The sequence below is a fragment of the Pteropus alecto genome, unplaced genomic scaffold (assembly GCF_000325575.1).
Source record: "Pteropus alecto unplaced genomic scaffold, ASM32557v1 scaffold669, whole genome shotgun sequence".
Classification (NCBI taxonomy): domain Eukaryota; kingdom Metazoa; phylum Chordata; class Mammalia; order Chiroptera; family Pteropodidae; genus Pteropus; species Pteropus alecto.
In genome coordinates this window covers 587,572-598,859 of record NW_006442554.1, presented here as the reverse complement: position 1 = coordinate 598,859, position 11,288 = coordinate 587,572, and the positions used below count along the sequence as shown (strand labels likewise).

General features: G+C 43.2%; 1 protein-coding gene and 1 pseudogene across 9 annotated transcripts in view; one reads left to right on the top strand and one right to left on the bottom strand.

The window, feature by feature from the left end:
* The window catches only part of FTSJ1 (FtsJ RNA methyltransferase homolog 1), an 11,801-nt gene extending 7,632 nt beyond the window's left edge, over positions 1 to 4,169 (top strand). For 5 of the 9 annotated variants that reach the window (XM_015597785.2, XM_006922769.3, XM_025040434.1 and 2 more), the window contains 2 exons: positions 3,001 to 3,104; positions 3,193 to 4,169. In XM_015597785.2, coding sequence (XP_015453271.1) covers positions 3,001 to 3,104; positions 3,193 to 3,432 — 344 coding nt within the window. In that variant the 3' untranslated portion in view covers positions 3,433 to 4,169. The remainder of the gene's footprint in view (positions 1 to 3,000; positions 3,105 to 3,192) is intronic. The other 4 variants (XM_006922767.3, XM_006922768.3, XM_006922766.3 and 1 more) reach the window with 4 other exon arrangements.
* A 1,498-nt stretch (positions 4,170 to 5,667) lies between these two features.
* LOC112471799 lies at positions 5,668 to 5,785 on the bottom strand (annotated as a pseudogene).
* Between the last annotated feature and the right edge of the window lie 5,503 nt (positions 5,786 to 11,288).

Here is an 11,288-nt window from a genome sequence, read left to right as displayed (position 1 = left end):
TATGCAAGCTAAACCTAAATGCAACAATTGGAATGTTCGTACATGCCAATGGCAGCACGAAAGGGTGCGGCCACTGTGGGAAATTGTTAGTCATTATCTACTAAAGCTGCACATGTGGCAATTCCATCCCTAATAAATGAGTACTAGAATGTTCCTAGCCATACCCCCAGACTAGACACAGCCCAAATATCTGTCAACTGTAGAATGGGTCATTAAATAGTGATATAGTCACACAGGAGAACTACAGGCGATGAGAATGAGCATCCTACAATTATACAAAATAGCACATTATTACTCATTAAATGGAACATAAATGTTTTATGCACCTTTTTTTTGTATGTCACCGTTTACAATAAAAGTAGTGGGGAAACTTCACAAAAGTGTTAGTAACTGAGTGAACAATGATTATAGTAGAAGAAAGTGGGGAAGTATGTTTTTGTTTAAAACTTCTTCTTTGACTTTTAAGTAGCTGGCAGTCTGATACAACTCGGAAGCCATTTGCTGTCAGGAGAACCAGAACTTGTTTTTCAAATATTGTATCGTCAATGGGTCCTGAACTCACAAGCTCCGAGTAGGAACCTGCAGTCACCAAGAAGAAAGCCAGGAAATAAACATGGAAATTTCATCTGCACTGAAAAGGGGGTTCTTGCCACATCTCTAAATCTTTCCAGGGGTGTCCTGATGATGTCCAGAATTTACTCCGAAGGCAGGGGTTCTTAACCTGGACAGAAGTCAAGAGTATCCATGAACTTGCTGGAGGAAAATATTACACTTTAGTTTCACTAATATAACTGAAATTTATATTAGTGACTTTACTCCCAAATATGAATGCTGGCAGTAAATCACAATCGTTAAAGCAGTGCCTGTGACTTTCTGCCAATACAAATCAGTTCATTTTTATGGAATGGTTGTTGCAGACATCTTGAAATATTGTTCACATTTGGCACTACTTGCAGTCATAGGAGTTTTATCATTTGATGTACTAATAAAAAAGTCCATATATTGCTGCATCCCAATGTTGTTTCATTTTAATATAGATGGTCATATTTTCGAGTTTTATTGAGATATAATTGATGTATAAGTTTAGTGTATAATATGATGATTCGATATGTGTATATATTGTGAAATGATCACCACATAAGTTAACATCCATCATCTCACATACAAATTTTTTTTTTCTTCTGATAGGAATTTTTAAGATTACTCTCAGCAACTTTCAAATACACAATGCAGTATTATTAACTATAGTCACCATGCTATATATTCCCTCCCCCTGACTTATTTATAACTGGAAGTTTGTACCTTTTAACCATTCACCTGTTTCCCCTACCCCCACCTCTGACAGCCGCCAATCTGGTCTCTGTTTCTCTGAGTTCATTTTTTTTCAGATTCCACATGTAAGTGAGATCATATGGTATTTTCTTTGACTTACCTCACTTAGCAAATGCCCTCGAGTTCCAACCATGTTGTCACAAATGGCAGGGTTTCCTTTTTTATGGCTGTACATTCTAATACTCATTACTTAGGACTAGAATTGGCATACACGCAGCTTTAATATTCTGTTGTATGTATACACCATGTTTTCTTTATTCATCTGTCAACAGACACTTGGGTTGTTTCCATATCTTGTCTATTGTGAATAATGCTCCCATGAACATGGGAGTGCAGATATCTCTTTGAGATAATGATTTCATCTCCAGATAAATACCCAGAAGTGGGATTGCTGAGTCATATGGTAGTTCTATGTAACTCTTTTTAATTAAATGTATTGGGGTGACATTGGTTAATAAAATTATATAGGTTTCAAGTATACAGTTCAACAATACATCATATGTATATTGCATTGTGTGTTCACCACTCAAATCTCCTGTCACCATATATTTGACCCCCTTTACAAGAACCTCTGTACTGTTTAATTGCTTTCTATAGTAATCCTCAGTATTTGAGTGTGCATGCTTTTTAAAATATTCTGTGAAGGGGTCCACAGATTTAACCAGATGACAAAGGGTTCTATAGAACAATTTTTTATGTTAAAAACCTTTCTCCTTAGTGGTTACTAGTGGAGTGGAGGAGGAGGGGGGAGGTAGAGAGGGTAAAGGGGGTCATATATAAGGGGGTAAGGGGAGGGTGAAGTGGGTAAAGGGGATCAAATATATGGTAGCTGAAGGAAACTGGACTTTTGGTGGTAAACACATAGAATATACAGATGTCAAATGACAATGTACACCTGAAAATTATATAATTCTATTAACCAATGTTACCCCAATAAACTTAAATAAATACATACATACATACATACATACATACATAAATACATAAATCCCTTCTCTTAAAGAAATATTAGAAAGTATGCCTTGACTGCAGTCTTGAACTCCTACTGTTTAGCAAACAGGAGCAGGCAAAATCCCCAGCTACCAGGGCAGAACTGGCTTCTGCAGCTGATTGCCGTAACTTTAGAAACTCATGTTCTCTGTCCATATCCCAATCCAGTGACCTGAGGATTCTCAACAATCCAGTCTGTGACCCTATGTGTTTCTGCACCTGGCTGTGTGACCCTAAGAAAGCCCATACCAAGTCTCTGTAACCCCAGAGGGGTAGAAAAACATCACATCGTGTTAACACAGGAGTCTTCTTACCCAAGTTAGTGTGATCACAGGTATTTTGCCCCATGAGGGTCTTTCTCCTGGCCCTTAGTGGGAAAAGGCACAGAGCCTGCTCTTATGGCGAGCACGCCTGAGTGAGACAAGGTCCCAGCAGTATATGATAGAATGGCAGGTGCACATAAAAGTGCAGTGCAGAAAAGTAGGGGGGCTGATGTTTTAGAAGGGGTGATCATAGAGGGCCTCCCTGAAAAGGTGATCTGAACGAAATGAAGGATTTCCGGTGGAGGAGGTAGCTGGTGGATACGAGGAGAGGCCTCGGTGCCCATGATGCAGCCCGAGCCATGACTGGTCCCAGGCATCCCAGCCCTGTCCTGTCTTATTTCTCCCTGCTTGTCAGATCCAGATTTCAACCAATTAGACGGTCCTACCCGCATCATTGTGCCCTTTGTGACCTGTGGGGACCTGAGCTCCTATGATTCGGACCGCAGTTACCCACTGGATGTGAGTGCCCAGCCAACAGTAGGCAGATGGGAGGGCACTGTCCCAGATTCCCAGGTCCTAACCATCTTCCTGCCACGTGTCCTTGCAGCTAGAGGATGGCTCAGAGTACAAATACACTCCACCCACGCAGCCCCCCATCTCGCCACCATACCAGGAGGCCTGCACGTTGAAGAAGAAGGGGAGGCTGGCCAAGGAGATCCGCTCCCAGGACTGCCCCATCAACACAGTGGATACATTGCCCCAACCCCTGGCTGCCCTGCAGCGCCACACCATGCTGGCTTCTGAGGTCTGGAACTGTGGCCCAAGACCTGCAGTGCCTTTTTTCTGAACCCCCAATGCCCCCATTCCCAGTGTGCCTCTTTCTGCCCGCAAATCACGTGGTTTCTGGGGCCAAAATTCTCTTCCCTGCCTCCCCATCCATAGCTATAAAAATCAATGGGTAAAGCCCAGTATAATGAATAGAAAAGTTTAGCCAAGTATCTGAGTCCCTTTTCTTTTTCTTGGGTAGGTGGAAGACAGTGAAATGAATTGTTCGCCTTAACACATCAGGTAAATTGGCCTTTTTATCTGAGAGTTTGAATATAGGGCACCTTTGAGAAAAAAGATCAGTAAAATCTCACCTTTGATGCTTTTACATCGACCAATAAGATTTCAGTCAGCAAATCTTAACTAAGCACCTGATGTTGTTTGTCAGGAACTGCTTTAAGCACTTGACGTGGTACATATTTTGAGGCATTCGGTAAACATTTATTAAGCACGTATTGTGTTCTGGGTGTTGTTCTAGGTTTGGAGGTAGAGTGGGGAACAAAACAGGCAAATATCCTGGCCCTCGTAGAGCTTCTAGATCGGGGAAGAGGTAACAAACAATAACACAGTCTATGAATGAATGCAGGAGTTTCCACACAAACGCACACATATATAGCTTGCATTTCAATATGTATTTATACAGTTTGCATTGTAATATGTATGCATGTGTATGTACACATATATTTTATATATAGTATGTAAAAGTAATATTGGATGTGAAAAAAAATTTCAATAAAGCAAGGTGAAGAGAATCAGGAATTCTGGGGGTGGCAGTGTGCAGTTTTTAAAAGAGTTATCATGGAAGGCCTCACAGAGGCTACTTTTGAGCAGAGAACTGAAGGAGATGAGGGAGGGAATCCATGTATTTATCTAGGGGAGAGCATTCCAGGGAGAGGAAATAGCGAATGCAAAGGCCCTGAGATGGAACTGTACCTGGTGTGAGAGACCAGTTTGCCTGTGGCAGACTGGGCTAAACCTGTCAGTGCTGGAGGACTTCTCATCCTCAGAACCTCATGTTAGAAGACACCCCTTTCTGACAGTGGCTTAGCAGGTTGTTCAGACCAGGTCTTCCATTTAAAAAAAAAAGTGAAAAAAGACACCTTTAAATAATGAAACGGCGAATCACAGCGGGAAAAAAATATCTACAATCCCTATATAAAGTATCCTTGATAATTAAAAGCTCCTATAAATCAGCAAGGTAAAGAAAACAGAATGGCCAATAAGCACATGGAAAGTTGCTCATCGGGAATATGCAAGCTAAAACTAAATGCAACAATTGGAATGTTCGTACATGCCAATGGCAGCACGAAAGGGTGCGGCCACTGTGGGAAATTGTTAGTCATTATCTACTAAAGCTGCACATGTGGCAATTCCATCCCTAATAAATGAGTACTAGAATGTTCCTAGCCATACCCCCAGACTAGACACAGCCCAAATATCTGTCAACTGTAGAATGGGTCATTAAATAGTGATATAGTCACACAGGAGAACTACAGGCGATGAGAATGAGCATCCTACAATTATACAAAATAGCACCTTCTCCCAATCGTTAGTTTATCTTTTTGTTTTGTTGATGGTTTCCTTTTCTGTGCAAATACTTTTTATTTTGATATAGTCTCATTTGTTTATTTTTTCTTTTGTTTCCCTTGCCTGAGGAGATGTATCAGAAAAAATATTACTAACAGCAATGTCAGAGAGTTTACCGCCTATGTTTTTTTCTAGGATTTTTATGATTTGTGGTCTAACATTTAAGTCTTTAATCCATTTCGAGTTTAATTCTTGTATATGGTGTAATAATGTGGTTTAGTTTAATTTTTTACATGTATTTGTCCGGTTTTCCCAACACAGGTCTTGAATAAACTGTCCTTACATTGTATATTCTTGCCTCCTTTGTCAGAAATTAAATGACCACATAAGTGTGGGTTTATTTCTGTGCTCTCAATCTTGTCCCATTCATCTATGTATCTGTTTTTATGCCAGTACCATACTGTTTTGATTACTATAACCTTCTAGTATAGTTTGATATCAGGTAGCATGATACCTCCAGCTTTGTTTGTTTTCAAGATTGCTGTGGCAATTCAGGGTCTTTTGTGGTTCTATATAAATTTTAGGATTATTTGTTCTAGTTCTGTCAAAAATGCCATTGGTGTTTTTTGTTTGTTTGTTGTTGTTGTTTTTAGGCAAGGCAACCCTTGGTCGACCTCACAGTTTGCAAGGACCTTGTCAGCTTACAATCCCTTATTTTTTTTATTTTTTATGCCTACAGTACCTGGTCTTCCTAGGTGGTCTCCCATCCAAGTACTAACCAGGCCCGACCCTGCTTAGCTTCCGAGATCAGACAGATTGGGCTTGTTCAGGGTAGCATGGCCGTAGACGCCATTGGTGTTTTGATAGGGATTGCATTGAATCTATAGACTGCTTTGGGTAGTATGGACATGTTAATGATGTTAATCTTCCTATCTATGAGCACATTATATGCTTCCATTTATTTGTATATTCTTCAATGTCTTTCTTCAATGTCTTATACTTTTCCATGTATAGTTCTTTTACTTCCTAAGTTAAATTTATTCCTTGGTATTTTATTTAATTTTTTTGATGTAATTATAAATGGGATTGTTTTCTTAATTTCTCTTTCTGATATTTCATTATTGGTGTATAAAAATGCAACCAATTTCTGAATATTAATTTTGTATCCTGTTGCTTTACTGAATTTATTGATCAGTTCTAACAGTTTTCCAATTTGGAGGCCTTTTATTTCTCTTTCTTGTCTGATTGCTGTGGCTAGGACTTCTAATACAATGTTGAATAAAAGTGGTGAAAGTAGACATCCTTCTCTTGTTCCTGATCTTAAGGAAGATACTTTTAGCTTTTGACCTAAAAACCCATCTCTTAAAGAAATGTCATAAAATCTGCCTTGACTGCAGTCCTGAATTTCTACCGTTTAGCAAACAAGAGCAGACAAAGTCCCCAGCTACCCGGGCAGAACCAGTTTCTGCAGCTGACTCCTATATCTTTAGAAACTGTTGTTCTCTGTCCAAACCCCAGTCCAGTGACCTCAGGACTCCCCACATCCCAGTCTGTTACCCTAGGTATTTCTGCACCTGACTGTGTGGCCACCCTGAAGGTGTCCATACCAAGTCTCTGTAACCCCTGGGAGTGGGGCACGCCGCAGAGGGTTGACCCAGGATTCTTCTCACCCAAGTCAGTGTGACCATAGGGATATATGACAGAAGTATCCACACAAAAGTCTGTGTGACCACAGGAGTATCCATGCCCATTACCATGTGAATTCAGCAGTATCCACACTACAGTCTGTGAGGCCCCAGGAATGTCCACATCTAAATCTATAGGAGCATAAACACACAGCCTTTGGGATACCATGAGTGTACTCACCTCAGGCTATGTGTCCTTAATTGTGTCCACTCCCATCTGTGTGACATCAGAAGTATACACACACAACTTGCTGTGACAAGAGCAATGTCTAATCCCCAGTCTACATGACCCAATAGTATCTACACCCCCAAGTGTATGGCCCAGGAGGGACCAGCCTGGCTCAGGCTCTCTCTGACCTCAGGAGTGCCCCTCTCCACCTGCCTGGCCCTGAGTGTGGATGCCCTGGTCTTGTGACTCCAGGAGTGTCCACACCCCTCTGTGTGACTTTAGAACTTTCCACACCAAAGTCAGTTTGCCCACAGAGGTACATATGTATACCTTAGACCATATGTCCCCAGTGGAGTACTTACTTTAGTCTAAATGACTCCTGGAATGTTTCCACCCGAGTCTGTAATGACAACAATGCTTGTCCTCCAGCGTGCATGACCCCAGGCTTTCCATAACCCAGACCATGTCACCCCAAAAGCGTACACGCCCCAGTCAATTTGACCACAAGTTTTCCAATTCCTTAAACTGTGTGACAACAATGGGTGTCCATTCCCCAGTCTGTGTGACCCCAGGGGTTACACACCTCAGTCATCATCACCCCAGGGGTGTCTACAACACAATTTGCGTCACCACAAGAGTTGTGGTGTCTGTGTGACACCTGGAGTATTCAAAACAAAGTCTGGTGATTTCATAAGTGTCCATATCCCAAAGTTTGTGAGCAGGGTTATGAAAACTACAGTCTATTTGGCCCCAGGGGTGCCCACTGCCAAATATGTCAGTCCACAGCAGTGCCCACACCCCAGTCTGGGTGACCTCACCAAAGGCCATATGTCAGTGTTTGTCACCACAGGAGTGCCCGCCCCCTCTGTGTGACCCCAGTAGTCTCCAAACCTCAATGCATGTCCTCAGGGGAGCACACCAACAGTCTGCATTACTGTAGGATTGTTCACACCTCAGTCTGTCACCCTGGGCTTTATACTTCCCTATCAGTGTCCCCTAGGAGTGAGCATTCCTCAGGCCATGAAATGTCAGGACTTATCACACCCCAGGAGGGCCCACAACCAACCTGTGTTTCTCCAGAAGCATCCACACAATAGTCTGTCTGCATATCCCCAGGATGATCAACTTTCTTGTGTGACCACAAGAGTGGCCACTACCTAGACTGTGTGTTCCCAGAGTGGCACACCCTTGGCTGTGTGACTTCTAGGGTTTTTACACCCCAAGCTGTATGATCAAAGAAGTCTCCATGCCCCAGGCTCTGTGACCACCAAGGTGTTAATCCCCAGTCTGCAACTCCCAAAATTTCCACTTGGTGTGGGGCCAAGGAGTAGCCACACTCAGGCTGTGTCCCCAGGCTCGCTCACCACAGGAGTGTCCATTTTCCAGTCTGTGTAACTCTAGGAGTAGCCAAACTCCAGTCTGCATGGTGCCAGGAGTGTGTATATCCCAAACAATGTGAGTAAAGGGATGTCTACACTCTAGAATGTGTTACCACAGATGTGTCCCCGCCCCCCGTGTCTCTATTTACCCAGATGGATCCAGCAGATCTTACCCCAGCTGTGTCTACATCCTAAAGTTTGACCACAGAAATGTACCGAGAGTGTCTGCCCCATGGTTGGTGAGTCCAGAAGTGGCAAAAGCTTAGTGTGTGTGACCGCAGGAGTTTCCCCCACCACAGTCTCAGTGGTGTCATGAGTATGCATCTCAAACTGTGTGATCACAGAAATGTCCACACTTCACCTGAGTGACCACATGAGTATCCACAGCTCAGCCTGTGACATTCCAAAAGTGGTTTTACCCCAGTCCATCCACCTCAAGAGTTTCCACTCTCCAATCTTCATGGCTCCAGGAATGTCTAAACCTAAGTTTTTATGACAGAAGCACTGTCCAATTCCGAATGTATATGACCCCAATGGTGTCCAAACCCCACAGTCTCTGGTACTATGTGTCTACACGCCAGTCTCTGTGGCCTCAGGAGAGTGTACCCTGTCAGTGCGACCACAGCAGTATGAAACTCCTGTGTCCATACCATGCCTGTAACTACTGGCATGTCCACACTCCAGTCTAGGTGACCCAGGGGAGGACATCTCCCACCTGTATGACCAAAAGAGTCTCCACACCCCAGTGTCTGTGACCATAAGGTTGTTGACCCTCCATTCAGTGTGACTAGAGGAGTCCCCACACCAAATTCTGTGACCATAGGAGTGTCCACCCATTTCTGCATGTCGTGAGAGGTGTCTCTGTTTCAGTTGGTGTGACCCCAGCAGAGTCCATACCATAAGCTGTGTGACTACAAGAGTGTCCACAGCCGAGCCTATGATAATCCAGGAGAATCCACACCACAGTCATTTGACTGCAGTAGCATCTACTCCCCAGTTTATGTGTCTTCAGTCATGTATTTGTCTCAGTCTGTGTGACCCCAGGTGTGTCCACACCCCAGAATTTGTGACTCCAAAGGTGTCCAAAGTTGAGCCTGTGTGAAACCAGGAGGTACCAGATCATGGTCTGTGTAACCCCAGGAGTGTCCATGCACCAATCTACGGGACCTTAAGAGAACACAACCCAGTCTGTGAAACTTCAAGAATGGCTACATCCCATTGTGTATAACTCAGCCATGTCCACATACCAGTCTGTGTGACCCCTACAGCCTTCACAGTCTGGTGTGTGACTCCAGGAGTATCCAAACCTAGCTCTGTGACTCCAGAAGGGTAAAACCCCAATCAATGTCACCCCAGGATGGCTTACATCTAAATCTAGTGACCTCATGGGTGTCTACACCCTTGTCTGTTTGATCCCAGGAGTGTCCACCCCTCAGACAGTGTGAGGATCCACCCCAAACCCTGAGAGGATCCATATACCAGTCAGTGTGACCCCAAGAGTGGGGATTATGTCTGGAGGAAGAGTGATCCAGACAAAGAGAACAGTTTGTGCAAAGACCTTGAGGTGGGAGTGTGTCTGGCACATTTGAGGAACAGCAAAGAGATCAGTGTGGTGGGAGCAGAGTGAGTGAGGGGGCCGGTGGCAGGAGGTGAGGTAGGAAAAGTGACAGGGTCCTAGTCCTATAGGGTCTCATGGGCCACAGGGAGAACTTTGGCTTTTTTTCTGAGACAGATGGAACCATGACAGGGATCTGAGCAGAGGAGGGCTGTGAGCTGACTTGGGTTGTAACAGGACCCTCTAGCTGCAATGAGGACAGACTGCTTAAAGATCATCTTCTCAGAAAGCTGTCCCTATCTAAAATAGTACCCCATCCCTCTCTACCCCTGCATCTTGCTTTGTTTTTCTTCATAGCACTCAGTGCTTCCTAATAGTATATAATAGTCCCCCTTCATCTGCAGTTTTGCTTTCAGCAGTTTCAGTTACCCGCAGTCAACTGCAGTCTGAAAATATTAAATGAAAAATTTCAGAAATAAACAATTCATAAGTTTTAAATTTTGTGCCATTCTGAGTACTGTGATGAAAATATCACATCACCTTGCTCTGTCCCAACCAGGACGTGACTCATTCCTTTGTACATGGCATCCATGCTGTAGACTCTCCCCACCCATTACTCACTTAGTAGCCTTCTAGGTTATTTGATTCACTGTCACAGTATTGCAGTGCTTATGTTCAAGTAACCCCTATTTTACTTAATACTAACCCCAAAGCACAAGAGTAATAATGTTGACAATTCAGATATGCCAAAGAGAAGCCATAAAGTTCCTCCTTTAAGTGAAAAGGTAAAAGTTCTCTACTTAATATGGAAAGAAAAAAAAAACATATGCTGAGTTTGCTAAGATCTACAGTAAGAATCTTCTATCTATGAAATTATGAGGAAGGAAAAAGAAATTTGTGCTAGTTTGCAAAGATAGAGACTACATTCATATAACTTTTATTAGAGCATGTTGTTATAATCGTTCCATTTTATTATTAGTTATTATTCTTAATCTCTTACTGTGCCTAATTTATAAATTAAACTGTATCATAGGTTTATAAGTTTAGTGAAAAAAACATGGTATATATAGGGTTCAGTACTACCCATGGTTTCAGGAATCCACTGGGGGTCTTGGAAAATATCCCCCTAAAGGGGGACTGCTATATTATATATCTACTTGTTGAGTCATCCAAGGCCCCATGGAGGAGGAGGGGACAACACAAGGCACATAAAGGTGGATCTTTGAAGGGACCATTTACAGAGGAGCAAGGAGGGTTCAGTAAACCAATAAGATTGTCAAGCTACCCAAGGACTGGCATCAAAAGGGATGCTGTCACCATTCCTAGGCCTGAAGGGGCAGGAAAGGGATCAGTGTTTCTAAAACCCAGGAGAAGCTGGAGCCCAGCCCTGGCCAGAAGCCTGGCGCCAAAGCAATGTGGGTGTGATCAGTGAACACCCAGCTCTCTCTCTCTCCATCTGCTTTCTAGTTGCCTGCTAGGGCCTCTCACTGGCCAACCTGGCTGGAAGCCACTTGGGGCAGAACTCGGCTAATAAACCACAGGTCAACCTCCTGGACACAACAA